This window comes from Heloderma suspectum, chromosome 3 (assembly GCF_057233095.1).
Source record: "Heloderma suspectum isolate Gila_16-S chromosome 3, 16-S_ref, whole genome shotgun sequence".
In the NCBI taxonomy this organism is placed as follows: domain Eukaryota; kingdom Metazoa; phylum Chordata; class Lepidosauria; order Squamata; family Helodermatidae; genus Heloderma; species Heloderma suspectum.
In genome coordinates, this window is record NC_139460.1 from 212380954 (window position 1) to 212404699 (window position 23746).

Sequence of the window (23746 nt, forward strand, 5' to 3'; positions counted from 1 at the left end):
TTCTTTATAAAATAGTTCTTGTGAAACATTCTCCTGTACTAGCCTTCCCCGACCTAGTGTCCCCCAGATGTTTTGGACTCAGTCTTTTCCAAACAAGGCATTCATCGTGTGTAGGCATTTATCATGCCAACTCAGTTGTTTACGGGTTCTTTAGATAATGTCGTGACCCTCCAGTTTCACTTCTGTGTTTAACCGGCACTTTCATTGAGCTTTTTTAGAGCAGGGAAAATGCAGCATTTAATTGCGAAAGTGAAAGACAGTGTGATTTCCTATTGTATATTTATGGTATTCTGGTATACCGCAGTGCCACCTAGAAGTTATGGAGTGGAAAAGCAGGAGAGGAAATGCTCCGCCTGTAGTGCTTGGATCTCAGTTCTGCGATGAAACCGAAAGTAGATACAGCAGTTTAATAGCCAATTAACAGCCTCTTGTAGAAAAGCTCTACAACTTCCAGCATTCCTGACCATTGGTCATGCTAGCTGGGGCTGATGGGAGTTGAAGTCCAAAACATCTGGAGGGTACCAGGTTGGGGAAAGTTGTCCCGTAAAAAAGGGACTACTTGATCTGCTTCCTTTGCAGTGTTAAGGGGTCCTTCCAGATGGACAGCTCCAAGCACTACCAATGAAAAGGCACAGAACACCTATTCCGTCTTTTCCATCTTAACTTACTTTTTTGTGGTAAGGAATAACATGGAAGATGCAGTGGAAAAACACATGGGAGGGTTACAAATTGAAGATGATGATGCCTGGAACCCCTGTAAAATTCCAAGTTTGAAGCAGGGTGCACCCACACTTTGTCTGAAATTCATCCAGCTTCACTTTGGAAAGGCCATGGATTAAGGTCATTCCATTTAGAGGCACAGAGAATTTGGTTGCATGAATGCCTGTAAACATCTGACTAGATCTCATTCTAACTGTACTGATACGCTGCTTTTGGCCCATTAGGACATTGATGTAGATGTCTTGGCTTTGGTAAATGACACAGTGGGAACAATGATGACCTGTGGATATGACGATCAGTGGTGTGAAGTTGGTGTCATTATTGGTAATTCTATAACATTTTTACAAGAGGTGGGGTCAGCTTGGCTTAACTTAAAGCAAAGTGTTCTAGAACTGTAACCATTCAGTCCATGTTGGATTTCACAAAGCAGAGAAAAGTTAAAAACAACAATCACAGATACAGTTTTTTTTAACTTGGTTCAGATGATCAAACAACCCATGGTTTGTTAACCATGGGTTGCTTGAGAGCTCACAGGAGTGAGCGTGCTGGCTTCTGACTGCTTGCCCTCTTCCACTTTGTTTTTGCTTTGCTAGACAACCAAGGGTTAAAACACTGGGATGTTTCTCTCTCAACAACCCAGAGTTCCAGGTTTGCACATCATGGGTACAACCCAGGAATGGGATGTTCCTGGGTTGTTTAGCAAAGTGGAAACAAAGCAGAAGCGGGTAAGCAGTTGGGAGCCAGCACGCTCACTTGCTCCTATGAGCAAACTGTGGGTTGGTCATTGTGTGTGAACGGGGCCACTCTCTCAGACTTTGTAAGATAATTTCTTTTAACATCTTAATCTCTGCATCATGCTATGTTTTAGCATGGTTGTTTTAGCTCTGTAAAAATCATTTTGTGGCTCTCTGTATTATGTGATGGCAGCAGATAAGGTGTTAATCTCAATTTTTATATGGTTGCTTGGTTTATACACGTTTTCTTCACGTTTATTGATTTCTATTTGTTTTATTGGAATTACGATTTTAATTTATTTCAACCTATATGTTGCCCAGAGAAGTTTTTACTATTGGGTGATTAATAAATGGAGAAAATAAATAAATTGTGTGGGGTTTGTTTTTGTTTTTTTGCAACAATGGCATCTATACATCTCTTTGCTTTTTTCTCCCCATCCAAAATGAATCTGCTGGATTCAGGAACAGGTACAAATGCTTGCTACATGGAAGAAATGAGCAATATTGACCTTGTGGAAGGTGATGAAGGAAGGATGTGCATTAACACTGAATGGGGAGCCTTTGGAGATGATGCATCACTGGATGACATCCGGACAGAATTCGACAGGGAGATTGACTTTGGGTCTATAAATCCTGGGAAACAATTGTAAGTTTAGTTGCCAGTTTGGTATAAGGTATCTCTCTAGCAATATAGCTACTAGGCCTGTGTGCAGTCTTAAAATAACCATGACATAACATTGGGACAGAAGTAGCATTGAATAAGTTCAGCTGTAAGGTTTGGTGGTTGGTGCTGAGCGCTATGTTTAGAGACCTGTAGTCCAGCCTGGGAAGAGAGTTTGAGCAGAGAATCCGATAAGTCCTAAATCCAAAAGGGAGGGTAGAGATGAAATATCTGAAGAGCTTCACCCTTCTTAAGACATGCATACTGGCTCCAAATGGTTACAAGAGGAGGTGGCCCCAACTTTCTCATATTTTTCTGGTTCAGATAATTTATAGATGGATGGCCTTAAAAAAAAAAAGAAGACTATGAACAGTAATATTCAGAAACTAATCCGATTACAAGATTTCAGGAAGCAGTTCCTGCACCCAGTATATTTGCCTTAGCTAAAGTAACTTCTTTGATACATAATTTGAAATAGTTCCAAAGTATTAGGAGGACATACTTTGAAACATATTCGGTAAAGAAAACATTCATTCTGAGGTCACATACTTATAAGGTGCAATTCTATTCATGTTTAGACAGAAAAAAGTCCTACAACTCTCAGCATTTCCCAGCCAGCATGTTTAAACATGCATATAATTGTGCCCTTCATGAAGATGAAAATCCATGTCCCCTGAGTCAAGTACAAGGCTGGGAGGGAGGGGGAAATAAAGACAGGGATACAGGAACACAGTGCTTGGAAGGTGGCTGAGAGGAGACAAGCTTCCTTCTCCCTCAGCCCAACAGGAGCCATCTGGAAGCTGAGGTTGGTGGAACTTGCCCAGCTGACCTTGGGCCCAAAACTGATAAGTTGGACCTCGGTGGAAACGTGCTCTCTGCGGTGCACTTTCTCTGAGCCAGTTCCCTCCAGCCCACAAGCATTTTGGTGATGGGAGTGCTGATGAATCCATAGCAGAGCGGGGAGGGTGCATTGAATGCCGCTTCCCCGAGTCCAGTGGACTGATTAGCTTGGGGGTAGGGATGTATGCATTTTGTTAAATCTGTTCCGTCTGTGGTTCATGGATTGTTAGGCATCTTTTGTTCTGTCATCTGTTCACTGATGCACTAAAATTAACTAATGCGCTAATCTGCATTAGTTAGTGTTAGTGCATTTGTGAAACTGTACATTAGTGCGAATAGGAATTAGCGCAACACCCCCCTGCCCCCCCACTCCCGGAAGTGAAAAAATGGTCCGCAAGCCTGCAGAATTGGTGTGACCCCAAAAAAAGCCCGTCAGCTGCAGAATCTGCAGATTAGATTCATAGCAATCCAAACTCATTTGAATTCATTGCGGATGTCTCCGACATCCCTGGAGCTCAGCAAGCCCAGCATCCTTCTACCTCCAAAGTGACTGATGAGGTGGGGAGGCTGAGTGAGAAACTGGGCTCAAAGAAAATGCACTCCTTGTGTTTTCTCTGCGCCCTAATTATTTTTTTGAGAACACAGAGATGCTGAACGGGCTGTGGAAGCGATTCCTGCTGGGAGGAGAACAAAGGAACCAAAAGAGTCCTTGGCTTCCTTCTTTCCTCCTACAATACTTTGTGGGTCCCCATTTGCAGTAGTAACAGTAATCTGTATATAGAACTTTTTCTAAATGTTCAAAACTTGATTTACATTCTCTTATTTATTTAAAGATATTTATGAATTGCTGATATTAAATAAATTTCTGAGCTATGTAAAAAAGCAGGTCTTCATACAGAGGATAAGTTTTTCTTCCTGGTGGGAATCCTGAGATAAATGGTCTTGGCATGATCAGTGGAGCAGCTGAGGGATGGGTACCATACGTATGAATTTCCAGCTTGTAGATCCTGCTCAGTGTTGCATGAGCTCAAAGTCTGTTGTGGTTTCCAGCCCTTTAGGATTACATTTTCTCTACAATCATGCTGCTTCTAAAACCAACAAAACTGGGACTTTCAGGGTGATATTTTGAACAGTATTCTGCAGCATATGACATATTGGAAGGATGTGTATTATTCATAGGAACCACAGAAATGAACAGCCTCCTGTATTTTTAATGGCTGTCAAGTAATTGATTTATCAATAAATCAATCAGGTAGTTATGAATTGCATTTCCTGATATACTAAGATATAGTTTAGATATTTATAGAGTATTATCAAAGGAATGTACTTTCCATTAGAAATCACTAGGGATCTTGGCAGTATTTAATGACTGTTTTCTGTGTAATGACAGGTTTGAGAAGATGATTAGCGGACTGTATTTAGGAGAACTTGTAAGACTCATTCTTGTGAAAATGGTGAGGGAAGGCCTGCTTTTCAACGGGAAGTTATCAACAGCTCTCTGTACCAAGGGCAAGATTGAGACGAAACATGTAGCTGCCATGGAAAAGTAAGCGGTTTTAGTCTGTTCATCAGATAGTTTTCCATAGGTGCAACTAGTTTTCTTTCCTTCAGCTGCAATCTGTTAGAGCACGGCCATGGCCAATCCTACCATTAGGCAGAGTGAGGCAGCCACCTCAGACAGCTGATCTTGGGTAACATGGAAAGGCAGCAGATCATTAGTTATTGTATTTTTCTTGCTAGGGAAGGTGGTGAGGTGTGTGTGGGATTTTTTTTTTTTTGCCTTGCGTACCAAAATAACATGGCGGGACTTAGGTAGTATATATACACATTGACTTGGGGAGGGCAGGGGGGTGCCATTGGCTTGTCGGCCTTAGGCAGAAAAATTTATGGGCCGGGCCCCGATTGAGGCTGAGTTTTGGACAGCTTGGTTCTGTCTTCACCTTTAGCTGCAGCTATAGCAGCCTCACAGAAGTTCTAGTCATGGCAGGGGGTGCAAGTAGAGGCTAGACTCAGGCATGCCATTTAGGTAGGTCAGAGGGAGCAGCCATTTTCTTCCCCCTGCCTCTCTGCCCCATAGTTTTGACCATGTATGATCAAATTTCAAAAGTCACTATGTCTCTGCCCCACACAAAAAGTGCCTGACTGTTGCCTCCCCGTCCCACTACTGAAATGGTGTTCATATGCCTGTTTTTTATTCCTTGGTTTTGCATTAGATATAAAGAAGGCCTTAGCAATACTAAAGAGGTTCTGACAGAATTGGGCCTGACCCCATCTGAAGATGATTGCATTGCTGTTCAGCACGTCTGCACTATTGTTTCATTTCGCTCAGCAAACCTCTGTGCTGCAGCCTTGGCAGCAATACTGACACGCCTTCGCAAAAATAAAAAATTGGCAAGGCTCCGAACAACTGTTGGAATGGATGGAACCCTGTATAAGACACACCCTCAGTAAGTCCAGGCTTAATAATTCCCTGGAGTAGAGAGGGTTGTCACCTCTTCCAGAGGTGGGGAAATACCATTGCTCATCTGCATATAGTAAGTCACTTAATTGTATGCAAATAAAATGGCTACGGGCAGAGATGTCTTTGAAAAAGGGTTAGACAAATTCACAGTTACCAACACCTACGGGCCGTGATAGCTTCATGTAACTTCCACGGTCAGAAGCAGTATGTCTCTGGTTATCAGGTGCTGGGGTCAAATGAGGAAATGGCTATTGCTATTATGCCTGGCTGATGAGCTTCCCAGAGATACTTGACTGGCCACTATTTGAGACAGTGTTGGATTAGATGCACCTTCATTCTAATCCAGCACAGACCCTTACTTCATTGTTGTGTAAAACTGCTCATTAGCTGGCACTGAGGCTGAATTTAAAACATAACAGAGAGTTGAGAAGAAAATCACCCTCTTTTGTTAATAGCAAAAGTTTTAAGAAAGAAAAAGAAGAAAATACTCACTCTGGTCAGGTTGCTTTAAAAACAGTGACGGAGTAACTCTAGAGGTAGGTTTAAAAAAATGACTAGGTTACATGTTTCAACTATTAGCCAGTCCCATGCCTAGAGTTTGGAATGGGTTATAATTTTAAAATGACAATGCATAATCAGGCCAGATAAGACTAAGGAAATATTCTGACCCCTTAAAAGCTCAGCCTGATCACCAGAAAGGAGGTCTCGTGGAGTTTCGGTATCTCAAGGGGATCTTGTAGGACCCCACATACCTCTTTCTGTGCTTCTGGTGCGTGGACGTGGTGGCATCATTGAAAGGATTTTCTTGGTTGATCTGAAAAATAGCAAGGTGACAGGAGGGAGGAGGCCATGAAGCACAACGGCGTGTGCTACCTTGTATTTAAAATGTATAAATTATGCACGTAATATTTGCAACCACTTAACAGTCTTTTTCTTTTAGGTATGCGAAGCGGCTCCATAAAGTAGTTAGAAGGCTAGTTCCCAACTGTGATGTTCGATTTTTGCTCTCCGAGAGCGGCAGTGGGAAGGGAGCTGCAATGGTGACTGCAGTTGCGTACAGACTATTGTCTCAGCGCAAACAAATCGATGAGGTCTTGACGCTTTTCAGATTAACCAACGAGAACCTCATGGATGTGAGAAACAAAATGAGGGCAGAAATGGAGTACGGCCTGAAGAAAGAAGCGCAGCCTACAGCCACTGTGAAAATGCTGCCAACGTTTGTTTGTGGAACTCCGGATGGAACAGGTAGGGGCCTAGAAGAGCATCTGCCACAAATCTACTACAGATTGTGTCTGAGTGTTTCTTTTGGCTGTTCAGGTGATGAAAGTTTTACTTATTGTCTTCGAAAAACTAGTGTGGAACAGCTTTTTGTGAAGTTTTTCCCTGGATATCAAGTTCCTTAAATGTCTAAGGGAAATTGATTCAGAGTTCTGCCACATGCTTATTCCCCCAAATGGTAAATATGGGATGCAAAAAGACATACATGCAGCTCCTGATCTGTGTAGAGTAGGAGTCCCCAACCTTTTTGGACCCATGGGCACATTTGGAAATTTGAAAAATGCCTGTGGGCACCACCACACAGAGGATGTGGCTAGTCTCATAATGGCTGCCATGGGGGCCTGGCTAGTCAGAAGAGAGGTAAAGAGGGGCAGGGGAGAGAAACAGTGAGGCTAGAGCCTAGGAGAGGGAGAAACAATGAGCTAAGGAGGTGTGGGGAGAGAAATAGCAAAGCTAAGGGCTGGGAGGGAGGGGGGAAATAGCAAAGTAGAGGGGAGAGAAAGAGTAAAGCTAGAGGCTACAAAGGGAGAGAAAGAAGACTGCCCTAAGCTTTGCCAAGGTATTTCTTAAAACACTTTTTTTGAAGGGGGCAGGAAGGGGAGAATGCTGTGGGTGCTGTTGGAGGTCCTGCAGGTGCTATATTGGGGACCCCTAGTGCAGAATGTCTTGTAAGGATGTTAATCAATCGCCAAAGCTTCAGGTACTCATAGTATGCTCAGACTTCCTGTGTAAGTTGGGAAAAATAAATCTGTGTCTACCATGGTGATTGGTTCCTAATGTGAACTGGGTTAATAATTATCAAGGGCACATCTGCATGGGAACTTCATTCAGTTCAAAGCAAGAAGTGTCAAGTAGGAAGTTACCTGTAAAAGAAGGTGTGGAACGGCACGTGAGAACTTCATGCTGGCATTGCACCTTGAGGTATTTGGACAGGGCAGCAGCATTTGCCCTGGGGCTGTCTTCCCGGGCAATTTAGTGCGAAGCTAGAGCAATCTGAATTCCTTTGCGACAGATGACATTGTCACCAATCCACTGCCAACCAGCCGCTTCTCTCTTGAAAAGCCGCATTTTCTGAAACTCCTTTTACTCCAACTTTTTTTACTGAAAGCGGCTCCCTGGCGGTTTTACCACAGTGTGCCATCCCCCCCCCCCCCCCGCCCACATTAAATCCTGGGTGTGTGCTTCTGTGACCTGGCAGTGATGTAGTCAAGGGGGTGGGACCCCCTATTCCCTCTTATTTCCCCAGTGGAAGTAATTTTTCCCATTGAGAAAATCCCCAGGAGCGCAGCAGCGACCCCTCACATTACCATGGCAATGCAGACACTCATTCACTGTAGCTAGCCTGCTTTTGATATTTACATATTCTTCCCTTCTGTGCATATTTACTCAGAAGTAAGAAATAAATCTTGCTTCCGTGGAGTGAAAGCGTTAAAGGCTAACTTTAGTAACTCACCCTAAAGTGCTTTTTCGCTTCTCCATTGCTGTCTTAACTTTCTATTGCGATGTTGTGCTTCTTTGATGTTCTGTAGTTTCTCTGATGTAAAGTCATTTCTCCATTGTTATGTAAAGTCTCTTCTCCGCTTTATCGCAGTAACAATTTTTCAGATTTACTGGAGTTTCTCACTGCAAGCAGGGAGAAGGAGAAAGGAGGGTTGGAAGCAATAGGCAAAAATGCGCACATGGGGAAAAGTGGCATGCAAATTCCGTGGCAGATTGCTGGAATGTGGTGAAATTGGGGTGGGGGGAAGCTCTCAGGGGGAGCCTTCAGATGCTGCACTGGAGAACTGGGGATTTTGGCTTCTTCAGGGAAATCTGCACACATAGGGAAAATCAGTTGCTCTCCATTCATAATAATGTAGTAGCTGCGGGGAGCTTGGACAGCGGCGGGAAACAAGCCTCTCTCATTGGTTGAGCAGCTCCTGCCAGTTTGATGACGTTCAGTTCTACTCCCCCCACGCCACCCGGAAGTATGTTCCTTTCAAGTGCTGTGTGATCCCCGAAAATCGGATTTTAAAGGTATGCTACACTCGGCTTACCTTGTTTCGTGTGTCGCTAACAGACCAAAGCCGATTCCATGAAAATCTGGGTAATACTCCAATATGCTTCTCATTCCGTTGTCGTGAAGATCCCGCTGCCCACCATGTAGTTTGGGGTCCAATCGAGCTAAGCTCAGGGCTTGTAGAGATCAGACATAGTGAATTAAATACATCTGATTCCCAAGAAATCACAGTACAAAAGTGCCTTGGGGCCTTGTCCCTGCTTGCCTTTGTTTCCTTCCACTCCAGTGGTAGAAACAAGAAGCGATGAGGTGTGGAATGGCCTGGAACTAGCATATGTAGTACGGGTGGCTTGGGGGTGGGGGGGCAGTATTGTTTGAATTTGGGGCCTTCTGAGAAAATTTTCAAGGGTTGGTCAATCTAATCAGCATTGTGCAGCTACAGATTTTTCATACAAAAAACAAAAGAACTATGAAATTTGTGGAGTAACACCATAAATCTGATTTGCATAGAATTCAATGGGACCTATAGAGGTAAAAAGCCATTTTTGTCTGAACAAGAAGCTTCAAGTCAATATGTTTGCCTGGAATGTTCCAACAACCCTTCTGCTTGATGGTTGAGATTAGGACTTGAGTAAAAATCTTAATTGATTTTTCTGTTACAGAAAAGGGAAAGTTCCTAGCCCTTGATCTTGGGGGAACAAATTTCAGAGTTTTGCTTGTAAAAATCAGAAGTGGAAGAAGCAAGTCTGTCCGAATGTACAACAAAATCTTTGCCATTCCTTTGGAAATTATGCAAGGAACAGGAGAAGAGGTAAACTTAAAAAGCAAATGGTTAAGTCTTTTGTTGGTTGAAATACATTGAAAATACTGATTTTAAATACTGCCTTTGTTTCCTTTTTAACTAGCTATTTGATCACATTGTCCAGTGCATTGCAGACTTTTTGGAGTACATGGGTATTAAGGGTGCACGGCTTCCTCTTGGCTTTACATTTTCTTTCCCGTGCAGGCAGGCAAGCATTGATAAGGTAAGGAGTGGAATGCATAGATGCTGAGATTTGGCATGTTGTTTGGCTTCCTCTTTTAATTTGGTTTAATCTTTGCAGATCTTTGCATAGAAACTCTTACTGTTTTAGGGCGCGGTCCTATGCATTTTTAGATGGAAATAAGTCCTACAACTCCCAGCATTCCACAGACAGCATGGATGGCTGGGGGATGTTGGGAGTTGTAGGACTTACTTTGGGGGGAAAGTTGCTGGGTAGGAAGGTTTAAGCCTCCGCTGCCTACCCCACATGCTTACACTGCATGCTTACGCATAATGAGGATCAGCTGTACACTACATATTTAAGTCAGTGTGTAGTTCAGCCCTTAGAAGGAACTTTATCACAGGTTTTATCAGAGTCTATAAAATTTGTGTTGTGTTAGATAAAAACAATCATGTTTTTGTATACATCTAGATTAGTTTTCTTTGAACAAGGCATGCGTATGTGCACTGCTGATGTATACAACTTGTGTAACATTAATGCTAATTATTAAGCAAATGTCAGATATGAAAAATGTTCAGACTAGGCCCAACTTAAGCTAGTAAGCATCATGTTATCTTCTGTTAGTGAGTCTTGACTAGGGATGTCAGAGAAATCTGCAACAGAATCAAATTAGTTTGGATTTTTCTGAATCACACCTGCGGATTCTGCAATGGGCCATCTTTTCCTGTGTCACACAGATTCACGGGGGGATTTGCACTAATTTGGGGTGATAGTAGTGCAAGTGCACATTAGCGCTAATCTACATTAGTTCAGGTTGGGCCTTGGTGGAAATGTGCTCTCTGTGGTGCACTTTCTCTGAGGCAGTTTCCTCTAGCCCATAAGCATTTTTGTGATGGGAGTGCTGATGAATCCATAGCTGAGGGGGGAGGGTGCATTGAGCACAGCTTCTCCAAGCCCAATGGACTGATTAGCTGGGGGTAGAGATGTACGGATTTTGTTAAATCTGTTCCATCTGTGGTTCGTGGATTGCCTAGTTTCTTTTGCTCCATCGTCCACTGTGTTGATGGAACTGGATTTTTCAAACCAGAATTTCATTTTACTTGCACTAAGTGCATTAGTGCTAATGTGCATTAGTGACAATTCACGTTAACTAATTCAGCTTAGCACAGGTGCACAAGTATGGATTAGCACTAATGCGAATTAGCACAAGTTGAATGAAATTCTGGTTCAAAAATCCAATTCCATCAATGAGCGGATGATGGAGCAAAAGACACCTGACAATCTGCCAAGCATAGACGGAACAGATTTAACAAAATCCCTACATTCCTAGTCTTCACCTTGCAGAAGTGTGTGTTTTCCTCTAGGTGGCAGGCACACCAAAGCAGTAACATTTTATTTATCTCTTTGGTTCACTTAATTAACTATTTGATTACTTAGTTTATGAATTAATTAGATAGCCTCACCATAAGCTAGCAACATGTATGTATGAGCCCGTCCTGTAAGCATCCTAGATCTTATTGTGAGCACCAATTATAACCTAATTTTCACATGTAATATTAGCCAAAGCACCCCACCCTCAAATAGGGCTACCTACAAGCAATAGCAGATAGCACAACTCTTAATCCCATAAGCATTCCTTCTACTAAAGGGAATAAAAGCATGAACAGGGTGCATTCACACAACACCCTTTTCCTGCTTTAGAATGATCCCTGTGATCATCCTGTGATGGAAGGCCATGGTGTCGTCCTTGTGCTCTCTGTACTAGGAAGCATCATACCCTATCAGGAAGTAACATTTGAGTAGTTCAACATTCTCCTAAGATGTAATATGTTGAAGCAAGCCCCACTTGAAAGTGTTCTACATGTTCTAGCTTCAGGTGTTCTACCTGTTTTATCTCATATGGATAAACATCTTTCATTCTTCCCTTTTTTTTTTTTTTACTACGCCACCACTCTAGGGAACTCTTCTTGGGTGGACTAAAGGGTTCAAGGCAACAGACTGTGAAGGAGAGGATGTTGTTGATATGCTCAGGGAAGCTATTAAACGAAGGAATGTAAGTGTGGTAGAACTCGCATTATCTCAATCTCGGTTATCTAACCATGGCCCCATGCCAGTGGAACAGAATGTGCGGTTTGACTCTCAGGATGAGCCAAGTATGAGCCACCAGCCAAATGAGGATCTGGACACATGTAAGACAATGAGAATCTCATGCATCATTGAAAAAACAACATTTGGACTTCATGGCCATAGGGGAAAGTCTGAGAAAGTGATTTTAAAAGACTGCCAAGAGATCAGAATTTTTTTAAAAAAAGTGAAAGAAAGTGAGACCTACGCTGGAGATGCAGAATGTTGGCCTTGGACTTGGGAGACATAGGTTTAAATCCCTACATGCCTGCAAAGTTCACTTGGGTAGTATTGGACCAGTCAATAGTCTCTTAGCCTCACCTATGTCAAGGGTTTTTGTGAAGTTGAAGTAGGATAACCCAATGAGCTCCTTGGAAGGAGGATGGGATATTAATGTCTGAAGATCTCTTTTTCCCTCAATCCATTTTGCCCTTTCTCCTATGCTGCCCCTTGTGCCTGGAATTGTCTCCCAGCAAATCAGCATCATCCCGCCTTTGTCTTGCTGCAAATCCCTTCTCAAAAACCACCTTATCAATGGAAACACTCTTAGTCCTCATCCCCTACTGAAACTAAGTCTAAGTATGTGTAGCTGATCTACACATACTTGGTGTACAACACCTTACAGGATTTTTCTTACTCTTGTTACATTCACTTAGGGAGCAATCCTATGGCCGCTAGTCAGCAGCTAGACAGTCATAAGATACATCGGTTTCCAGGAAGCGAGCTCAGAGCCCGTGCTCTGAGGTCGGTTCCTGAAGAACCGACCTTCCCCCACTCCTGCACTGCCTCTGTGCTTGGTGAAAATGGGGTGTTCTTGGGGGTGTTCAGGGGCAGGGAAGGCGGAAATGCTGGTACGACACATCCTATGTGTCGTCCAGCAGCTGCTTCCCCCGCTCCTCCTTCCTGCAGCTAGACAGCCAAAATCGGCTGTCTAGCCGCAAATGCAGGGTGGCTGAAGTGTGGAGGGGACGATCCCCTCTGTGCTTCTCCTGCTCTGCATTGGATAGGTGGTCGCCTCTGAGTTTGGAGGTGGTCGCCTATCCCCATAGGATTGTGCCCTTAATGCATTTTCTGTTGCAGGAATTTGATTTGGATATCGTAGCAGTGGTGAATGACACCGTTGGGACAATGATGACATGTGGTTATGAAGACCCACATTGTGAAATTGGCCTCATTGCAGGTAAAAAGAACATGAGGATGTTCCAGTGTGCAACAGAATAAAACATGTAACTGTCAGTGAAATAACATAATAACAATAAATTTTGGTGGAGGTAGAAAGTAGGCCAATTGAATAGACCACCACTGAAAACTAGCACTATGTTGGCAATACATAAGTAGGGGTCCACAAATGTTGGCTTAGCTTATTAAGGACTGTAATCAGTGAATTTCATTTCCCCCTTAATTAGAGGGCTTGTATTGTTATCTGTATTCTTTTTTCTTGCCTGTATTTTTTAAATTTTATTTCAAAATGAAATTCCAAGCTTAGCAGCCATTACTTAATTCTCCTATGGAGGCTTTGATGCATAGCCAGATATTCTCTCATTTATGGTGGTGTAGGGAGAAGGTAAGAAATACTAGGAGAGATTCCTGTTGTTTCTTACCTTCTCCAACCTGCAGCACAAATTAGATAAGACCTTGGATCACTCTGAGCCCACTGAAGAAGGCTCGGGACTGGGATGGTTTGATAGGGTATAGAGAAGATAAGATATGCTTGAAAGAGACTCCTGCTGTTCTTTACCTTTATCTGCTCTAAGCTGAACCGCAAATTAGAACTCTGGGGAGGGGATCTGTGTGTTGCTGGGCATTCTGCTCATGTGAGGGTCAGGGTGTTTGCCCCTGAGGCCCATCCATTAATTCCTTAGCTGACATAATCTGTGGATGTTGTTGGAAAAAGCTATGGGGAATTCTAAATGGGTCACTGCACAGTGGCAGAGTGCATGGTTTAAACCCTGTAATCTCTAGTTAATGCATCTCTGGTAGCAGGATTGAAGGCTTGGCAGTACCACCCGATAAACCACTGGTGTAACTTGGTAGAATGCAGCACTAAGATTCCAGTGTCCATTTCCTAGACCTCAGTTTTGCACAGAAAATGGTCTACAACAGGAATGGATAATTGGTGGTCCACAGGCTAGATCCAGCCCCTAAACAACATTTTTATGGCCCTTGCTAGCCCCATCATATTTTAATCAAGATGTTGCGGGATTGCTCCCACTTTTACTCGTAGGGGAAAGAAGCAGTGAGTGTTTTGTGGGGGGCAGGGTGCTATTGCTATGTCATGAACTTTCTGGAAAGTGAAAGGGCCACTGTCAATCGGCCTCTTGAGGGGTCCTTTCAGGAAGCACATTCATTCCGTCCAGCTTTGATGATGATCTTATACCATACTAACCAGATGCATGTGCCCCCCGTCTCTGCAAAGCTCTTACTGTTAGATGAGTCTAACTTTATTAAAGAGCCAGTGAGGGGGTTGGGAACAGAGGAAGCTGCCTTATGCTGAGTCAGACCGCTGGTCCATCTAGACCAGTACGGTCTACACCAGGATGCAGAACCTCATGCCTGTGGCCAGTTTGGCCCATCCGGCCTGCCAAGCCAGTCAGTCTGGCCTGCCAGGCCTCAGCTGAGGCTGCGGCCCTCCCCATAATCACTTTAATCAATTAAAACATGTATTTCTTTTTTCCTTCCAGGGACAGGTAGCAATCTGTGCTATATGGAAGATATGAAGAATATAGAAATTGTAGAAGGAGATAAGGGCAGAATGTGCATCAATACAGAATGGGGAGGATTTGGTGACAATGGCTGCATAGATAATCTCAGGACAAAATATGATAAAGAAGTGGATGAGGGGTCATTGAATCCTGGGAAACAGAGGTATGAATGGGTGTCCTATTGCAGCGTTTTCAGACCAGTGAGAGTTATATGTGAACTGATAAATCTCTTCCAGTGGAATTCACCCTCACCCCCATCCTGCCTTATAGGTATTTTTGGCAACCTACATTGAAAGACATGGGTCTGTTGCTGTCATGTGCAGTCCCACCCTAAGAGCCAGTTCAAATGTTCAGAAAGAGCATGTGGTACAGACTATGCCCTGGGCCTATTTAACAGCATACGTATTGCATAGTTGCCAATATGCTTAATGCTGCCTTTTCCCCTTTTGTGTAAAAGGTATGAAAAAATTACCAGTGGAATGTACTTGGGTGAAATAGTGAGACAGATCTTGATAGACTTGACCAAGCAAGGGCTTCTCTTCAGAGGTCAGATTTCAGAACCGCTGAGAACAAGAGGAATATTTGAAACCAAATTCCTGTCTCAAATTGAAAGGTAAAATAATGTGTGATATTAATTGGGTGTCGTTGTCCATCTGTCCCCTGACATTGCCTGCCACTTCTATGCATATAATGTCTGTCTCATAAGGCTGCCGAGAGGATGAATGCTTGAAGGATTGTAAAATACTTTGCACATCATAAAAAAATAATATGACTGGGAAATAAGTGTTACTGATTCAGACGATTTCCAGAGGGGTAGCTGTGTTAGTCTGTTGCACTGAAACAGCAATGAGTATTGCAGCGTCTTAAAGATGAATGCATGTATTATGGCATATGCTTTCATGGACTACATTTCATATGATGCATGAAGTGCTATCCAGAGTTCTAAATGTATATATACTAGGGATGTCTGTCACTGGGAAATCCAGTACTTTTTTGGCTTGACAGAGTTCCGTGGCACGTATGACACGCTTTGCATCTGTGAGCCAAACTCCACGAATTTTTGTGCATGTGGGGGTGGGAGGATTCTGCAATGTGGGCAAATTACGCCTAGATTTGCGCAAATTGTGGTCGGATTTGCGCAAATTATGCAAATTCAGCCATAATTTGCACAGTTGCTCAGAAGTTGCACAGTTGCAGAACCTTCCCTCCAAAATGTGCAGAATCCCTGGAAAATCTGCGCACTGGTCTGACTTGCTGCAGATTGAGTTGGGCGCCACAGCAGGAACTGAAATGAAGTCCAGGGGGCCAAGCCTAGGAAAGCTGATAAAACTCCACTGCTCAAATGGATTCTCCAACATCCTTAATATATATACCCACATATTTGGTGGGGGGATATAAACAGCAAGATCAGAGGGAACTGAAATGCAGAAAGTGCATGTCTGGGCTATCACCCAACAACTGTTTTGTGAGAGGGGGAAAGTCGAGATTTTGCCCTAACAAATTTATGGCACAAGTTTTCATAGACCAGCTGTACTTCTTCAGAAGCATGGAATGTTACTCTGAGTTGGAATATGATAGCTGAGATTCTGTGCCTAATACCAATTTATTCATAGATCATTAAAATTTTGTATTTGATTTAATATAATCACTTTGAAGGAGAAGGATTAAAATGCCTTTGACTTGGCAAATTAGTTTATCAAAGTTTGCACACCGAGCAGTGCAAAATGATCTGGATAAAAATAGTAATGGAAACAAGCTTTCACAAACTGAATGAAAATTTTCATTTATTGTTTGGAAATAACTTAGCTTCCCCAAAATGGAATTTGGCCATCGGGCTGAGAGGTTCTGCACCATTGGCCTGGGGGGAAAGCACTCTGCACATGCTCAGAGCTTTATTTATTTATTATATAAAATTGCTTTTAAAAGGGGGGGCATGGCCACAAATAGGAGCGGGATAGTGATAAGGAGCTTAGGGAGAAAGTGAGTGTCCCTGCAGAGGATGGTTTTTTTCTTCTTATACTAATGCATTTTTCCAGTTCTTTCTGCAAAGAGCTGCAACACCCTTCCCCAACCTAGCGCCTCCCAGATGTGTTGGACTACAGCCTGCATCATTCTCAGACCATGCTGGCTGGGGATGATGGGAGAGGTAGCCCCACACATCTGGAGGGTGCCAGTTTTGGGAGGGCTGAGCTCCATCCTAAGCAGAAGCGTCTGTATTTCCACTGAGTGCAGTGACCGGCTGGCCCTGCTTCAAGTGCGAAGAATCCTGCAGCAGCTTGGGCTTGACAGCACTTGTGATGACAGCATCATTGTGAAGGAGGTGTGTGGCTCCGTTTCCAAGAGAGCAGCTCAGCTCTGTGGAGCTGGAATGGCTGCTGTAGTTGAGAAGATACGTGACAACAGAAGCCTCGAGCACCTAAAAACCACCGTGGGTGTGGATGGGACTTTGTACAAACTGCATCCACAGTGAGTACCTAGCATCACTTCTTTGCCTTGTATTATTGACTAAATAAAAAAAGATAAATATGATATTAATTGGATATTCTGCTTAGTTGACAGGAATAATAAGAATGGAAACCAAGATATTACCATAGTACTGTACCAGTTAACATATTGCACTTGTTTGGATTAAGATTAAAATTAAGAGTTGGGAGAAGTCTAGCTTTCGTTGGTGTACAGGGGGGACCAGCAACAAAATGTTGCAGTGTGGAATGTTCCTGTTCAGGGTTCCAGCCAGCCATGCCCTTTTCCAGGATACTCCATTCCATTCACCCTCTCCCACTTTTTTTGTCCCCACCCACAATGGTCAGTTACCATTCTGTGGCCACAGAGTTTCTCATCTCTTGTTGGGTTGTTTTTTGTCATGCTCCCATTACTGTTCTCCCCCACCCCCTTTAATATTTGTTTTGTCCTTTTGCAAACCTTGACATTTCCTCAGGCTTGCTGATCCCTCCCTCATATGTGTGTGCGCAGTGCCATTTCGGCTACGTAAGAGACCACATTTGGAAAATTAGTTCAATGCTAACATATACTACTTGCTTCTTTAATAACAAATCATGATATTTCTAATAATGTGTTTAGTAAAGTAGTTGTATATTCTTTCAGTTAGCAAGAAAAATGGTGTGTATGGGTAGATCTTTCTATATCCATGTGTATTTCTATTTCCATGTATATTCATGTAAATTAGAACTGTCAACCAAATTAGACCATTTTTAATTGATTGATCACATCCCTTTAATCATTGTAAACAAATTTGCATATTACTAAAGCCATACTATAGGCACCTTTTGACATATTGAAGGGAGTGAGAGAATTCTTACAATTAAATAAATGAAATGTTCCACTCGTTGGCCCACTTTGCTTTTTGACACGCAAAAGCGGCTACACCACCCACGGACCTTTTGTTTGTGGTTTGTTACTGTGCCATGTGAACCAGGAACTCAGGCTTGTCTTTCCCCTGGCGAGCCAGAGTCATAAGAAGCAGGCATAATTGGGCAGTGTGCATGAGCACACTGCTCATAAATGATAAGCCATTATGACTGAACTGGCCCGGTGTTAGAAAGAAAGTCCATCTTGAATGTTTTTGTATGTTCTACACAGCCAGACCAAAGTAGCCTGGGAAAAAACAGGTGTGCCTTTAACTCTCAGTCTCCTGAATAAAATTGGCCTACGGTAATTAGCCAACTAAATTATTCATTTATGAAGCTTAGTTGATTGAACGACTCATTAAAGTTATCAGTCCCAGTATAAGCATGTGTGTTGTGGTGTCATCACACGGTACAGAAATCCGGCGACTGTACTGGTGCTTTCTGCCTCCATTTCCTTCACAGGATCATGACGTGCTCTATTTTCCCCCTCCTTCCCCCCTCCTCTCTCCCTTTTCTCCCTTTATCCAGGAGTTTTATATGTTTCATTTATGCAGCCACAAGATGGCACTGTGGAATAGTTCTTCTCATCGCGTTTTTTCCCCCCACAGAAAAATTGAAACAGATCTGTTTATTACTAGTTTATTTCTGTCTCAAATTAACCCACAAAATTGCTTCGAAAGGACAAGAGAAGCACTGGAGGCTGACGACGTCATGCACAGGACCTGCAAATGTCTGTGAGTGAGCAATCTCAATTGCAGGATAAAAGCCCCATGTGATGATACCTGTGAAGGCCTGGAAAACCCCCAGGAAAAAAAACATTTTCCCCCATTTTTTTTCCTGAGGACTGTTTTTGTTTTTTTCGAAAAAATTTCGAAAAATCAAACAGGTGCTCTCCTGTTTGTGTTTGGGGTTGCAAATGGAATGTGTTCGCATAACTTGCGAACACATATGAAATTCTCGTAAATCTCTAGGTAGAACTGAAGTTAGTGAACTCCACTCATAGGACATTCAGTCTGGCAGAAGTGCAGGGAAGGCGGCTTTCTCCAGTTCTCCCTTTTTCCTGCTGTTCCCTGAAAATCTGCTCCAGGGCATTGGTTGGAGGATCCTCTGGAACAGTGTGGGTGGTGGCATGGGTGGGGTGAAGGGAGCTACAGGGGGAAGGGAAATTGGTGAAATTGACTTTCCCTCCTGCCAGTGGGAGCCTCTGAGGGACACAACCGAATGATCTGGTCATTTCCTTTTCTGGGCTTCTTCACACGGTGCTCTTATCCTGCTATTGAGATTGGTTACTCACGGCCGTTTGCAGGTAATTAGATGATGTCGTCATTTTGCAGGTAATTAAACAACGTCGTCAACCTCCAGGTCATCTCTTGCACTAAAAGACCTTTATTCCATTTTTTAAAAGATTGCAGATAATGAGCTATCAAATTACAGTGCTTGTGTTCCCTTGTGAAATGAGGAAAACCCACAATAAGAGGAGCTAGACCAATGAAACATATGGAAGACTCAGATGTTGGGGGCGGGAGGGGGAGGGAAGCACATGTAAAGGGAGTCTGTTGTGATCCTGCATTTAAAATGGAAGCAGAAAGCCGTGTTTTAAATGTAGGATTTTAGACTGGTATAGAGATGCTCTCTATGTTTCTTTGGATCTTCAGTATGTACACACGTTCAAAGTAAAAAGAGAGAGAGAGAGAGAGAGAGAAAATGAAAAGACTAGTTAAATGCTGAAGGTTTTTTTTTTTCATAGTTCTAGGTAAATTCCTCATAGTTCTAGGGTAATCTTTGGCCTGGCATTTTGAAGGACTATTTTAAGTAATGACTTTGGTAAAACTCTTTGCCAAAGGGTAGTCCTAGAGCAACTGTTAAGGATTGTTGCAGAGTTAGCTGCCAGTTTGAAGTCTTTGCCATGCAAAAAAGAAGCTGCCATTCAGCCTCAGTAATATACATCTCTTCTCATGGCATGGTGAGGAAAAGCAAAGGAACTGAAGCCTTTTTTTTGCTATTGAAATGGTTCCATATTACACAAGTTTTCCAAGTATTTTCTAGGGAAGTACTGCATTATTCGCTCTACACCTGTCCTAAATGTTTTATTCTACCAGACTTCCACAACCTAGTCACTGCCAGATGGCTGGCTGGGGATGCTGGGAGTTGTAGTCCAACACAACTAGAGGGCACCAGGTTGGAGAAGACCATATTATATGTATACATATACATACACTAATACCTTTCTTATTTAACGTTTCACTTCTGCAAGCCAACCTAAATATGAAGAGTCGTTGAGTGTGTGTGTTTTACATTGCTTTCAAATCTGTTGAAGATGTAATGAAACAGACTACAAAGTTTATCAATAAGTTTGAAATGAGGTTTCATTATCTGCCAGCAGATTATTTTCATGACCGTGGGATGAGAAATCCAGCAATTTCTAACAAACATGCAAGTTATAGTGAAAATCAAGTCAGAGGAGGCAGTGAAGTCTCATTTGTAGAGCCAGAGAAGGGAGTTCCAAGGTCTCAAAACGCCTGTGTGCCTTCATTGCCCTCAGTTGGTGTTCTGTGAGTGACTGCAAGAAGGCGCTCTTAGTTCAGCTTAGAGGTTGTGAGAGAGGTCAGGCCATACTATTGAGAAGACCTGTATTGGGAGAAATTGCTAGGAAAATATATCTATGATTGCAGTTTCAGAAGAGAAACAAGAGTGGGAGGCAGAGAGCTCTTAAATAAAAGTGCCTAGATATGAGGCATATCTATATTTAAAGTAGCCAGTGCCCTGTATACCATCACACAGTAATGTGATCAAAAAATAGAACCAAGGATGGTGCTATGCAACTTGAGGTGACCAGAGACAGGAGGCAGGTTTAGCCCTACCCCAGCGGTGCATCCCTCTATGTTCCCCCCTATCAAACATTTTCTGTTAACCAAGCATTAAGTCCTGTGAAGAAGGGTAAAATGCTTACAGTTGAGGTATCTTCAAAACCTGCCCTCTTGGCCCTGACACTGTGTGGCCTGGCTCTCACTGGCAGGGAAATCTTGCAGGGACTACAAGGTCTGCTTGTGGACGAGGAGTATGGAGATGGACTGCATCTTCCCTCTCCCACCGTCCTTGCAACATAAAGGGCCATCTACCCTCCACCCATCATAATGATCAGTACTGGCTTCAGGTCTTTGAGTGCCCTTGGGCAAGACATGGTCAATAGGCCCCCTTCCTCACTGCTTTTGTCGCCAACTACTATTGCTTCTCATCCTCTTTCTCATCATTGCTACCACTTGCCTGTTGGCAAGCAGAGAGCAAGCAGGCAGTGGCATCTGCTGCTGCTGCTGCTGCTTGTCACCACCCAAGCAGGTTGCAATGCTGAAAAGGAGGAGCAAGTACAGGGAACTCTTGCCATTGGGCCCCTGCTGGGGTTTGGGTCCTTGGCAGGAGTCAGACCACGTCTACCCTGATGCTGCCCTGATAATGATGGACATTTTGCTACTTAATAATTAGCAGTATGTAAAACATTACATACCTTCTAATCTTTTATCATTTTTCTCTATGTTTAGTTTTTCTAGGATCTTGCAAGAAACGGTGAAAGAACTGGCACCTCAGTGCGATGTGACATTCATGCTGTCTGAAGATGGGAGTGGAAAGGGAGCTGCCTTAATTACAGCTGTTGCAAAACAAATGCATAATGTTGCTGAAAATTAAGTTGCTCATACAGGCACATGTGCGCGGTAGCAGTTTATTGTGAAAGGGCTTGTAAAACCCATTGAGGTAGATGTTCAGAAGTAGTACTTGCTTCTGTAGCCTGCTGGTTGGCCAGCTGAGCAGACAGAAAGCAGTTTGCCTTCCTAAACTAGTGCAGGTTTTGGTTCATCCAAACACAGGTTGCCCTAAGTTGTCTTATGTACAACAATATACTTGATATTTCTGCACTGCGCCTAATGCTGTTCATGATATAAAACAGCCAGGTCATATAACCAATTATCTTTTCAAGAAAACTGTTTGTTTTAAATGTATTTATATGATCTGCTGCCCTCTCTCCACTTCCCATTTAATACTTTCTCATTCATTTCTAAATATTCTTTGTATTGTATGAGTCATAACTTGGAAGTACAGTAGGTAGGATGTTCCTGTATAGCTCTCCAGACGTGTTGGACTGCAACTCCAACACAATGGCTGTGTTGGCTGGAAATGATGAGAGATGTAGTCTAACACATCTGGAGAGCACCAGGTTGGAGAAGGCATTGGATAGCCTCGGGTAGCTGAGTGCCCAGAACTGGCACTTTTGTTCAACTTCTTATTATGTTTTTTAAAGAAAGCAAAAAAGGCTGATGTGCAAAATATAATAAATTAATCTTCTTTTTCCAAGAAAATGTTGTCATTAGTGTGTTGTGTTTTGTTTTGTTTTATTTGCATTTATTAATGCTGTTTGTTTGAGAAGGGCTGTGATTTAATGGTAGAGGTCCTGCTTTGTCCCTGGTTCAGTCACTGGCATCTCCAGGTAGGGCTGGGAAAGACCCCTGGCTGAAATTGCCTGTCAATACTGAACTAGATAAGAAGGCAGCTTCCTATGTTCTTATGTGTTTTTTTTTTTAATGGGGTGCACTCCATTGGGACTGCAGTGGCTTAGTGGTTAAGACGCTGAACTGCAGACTGGAAGGTCGGCAGGTCAGCAGTTCGAGACCCGAGTGCTGCGTGACGGAGTGAGCTCCCAGCTCCTGCCAACCTAGCAGTTCGAAAGCAAGAAATTGCAAGTAGATAAATAGGTACCGCCTCGGCGGGAAAGGTAACAGCGTTCCGTGCACCTCGGTGTTCAGTCATGCCGGCCACATGACCATGGAAGCGTCTTCAGACAGCGCTGGCTCTTCAGCTTAGAAACGGGGATGAGCACCGCACCCTAGAGTCGGACATGACTGGTTGGGGACACCTTTACCTTTTACCTTTACTCCATTGTAGTAGACATTGATATGATAGACAAAAAGCAATATCCCCACCCCCACCCCCAAATTACATTAATCAGAATGAATTAATACTTCTGAAGTATGTCGCATGTGAATTCTCTCAAAAAAGAAACAGTATCATGTTACGGGTATATTCTGGATAAACGATATGTTGCCAACCATCAACATTATACATGGATGTTTAAGTGCACACTTTCACAAATGCAAACTTGACACTTGGAGGGGTCTTTTAACACTGACCACTGGGCGTCCCAAAGCTTGGCATTTTAAGGATTAAGGAGATTTGGAAATTAAAGACACAGTTGCTTAACCTAGGAGTACTTTATCGAAAGGAATTAAAACATACATTTACACTAAGGCAAGAGGCATTTTATAGGGTTAAATTTCATTCATATAAGTGGAATAGTTCCAGTTATTAAGACAGCCACATTAAAAGCAATGTTTTAGCGTAATTGACCAACAGGGTGGACCAGGGTGAGGGTGGTGGTGGAGAAGAGTCCTGGCAGCAAAGAGACAGAGGAGGGAGATAGCTATAGAGAATGGCATGGGAAGGAGGCTGATAATGGACCTAGTTGACCTTGTGAGCAAAGAGAGGTAGTTAGCAAGCTGCTTATCTCTCTGGAGCTATGCAAGCCTGGGGAAGAAATAGCAAAAAGGAGCAGAGGAAAAACTAGCTGAGCACCCCAGAAAAGAGGGGTAATGGAGGAAGGAAAAAGAGGGGTGGGGTCTAGCTAGTTAATGGACTTGCCTGGGAGAGGTAAGGGGTGTGCTCCCTATCCATATTTGCATAGTTTTTGGTATGAAGAAGGTGGATGAAATGGGGTGCCTCTTCAGCCACACCGAGAGAGTGGGGTGGGAGGGGGATTCTACAAGATTCCTCTTGTGGGAGAGAGTGAGTCTTCTTTGGGTCAAAAGAGTGCTAGCTATTGGCTGCCCAAA

At 43.1% G+C, this 23746-nt stretch overlaps 1 protein-coding gene across 1 annotated transcript in view; it reads left to right on the forward strand.

The window, feature by feature from the left end:
• LOC146350709 (hexokinase HKDC1) overlaps nucleotides 1–22210 on the forward strand; it is a 51070-nt gene extending 28860 nt beyond the window's left edge. Inside the window, exons 6-18 of the mRNA XM_084845450.1 lie at nucleotides 945–1044; nucleotides 1917–2100; nucleotides 4346–4501; nucleotides 5169–5402; nucleotides 6357–6661; nucleotides 9356–9504; nucleotides 9599–9718; nucleotides 11634–11729; nucleotides 12881–12980; nucleotides 14482–14665; nucleotides 14960–15115; nucleotides 16735–16968; nucleotides 21407–22210. Of these exons, the coding sequence (XP_084701576.1) occupies nucleotides 945–1044; nucleotides 1917–2100; nucleotides 4346–4501; nucleotides 5169–5402; nucleotides 6357–6661; nucleotides 9356–9504; nucleotides 9599–9718; nucleotides 11634–11729; nucleotides 12881–12980; nucleotides 14482–14665; nucleotides 14960–15115; nucleotides 16735–16968; nucleotides 21407–21551 (2163 nt within the window). The 3' untranslated portion in view covers nucleotides 21552–22210. The remainder of the gene's footprint in view (nucleotides 1–944; nucleotides 1045–1916; nucleotides 2101–4345; nucleotides 4502–5168; nucleotides 5403–6356; nucleotides 6662–9355; nucleotides 9505–9598; nucleotides 9719–11633; nucleotides 11730–12880; nucleotides 12981–14481; nucleotides 14666–14959; nucleotides 15116–16734; nucleotides 16969–21406) is intronic.
• Nucleotides 22211–23746: the final 1536 nt, after the last annotated feature.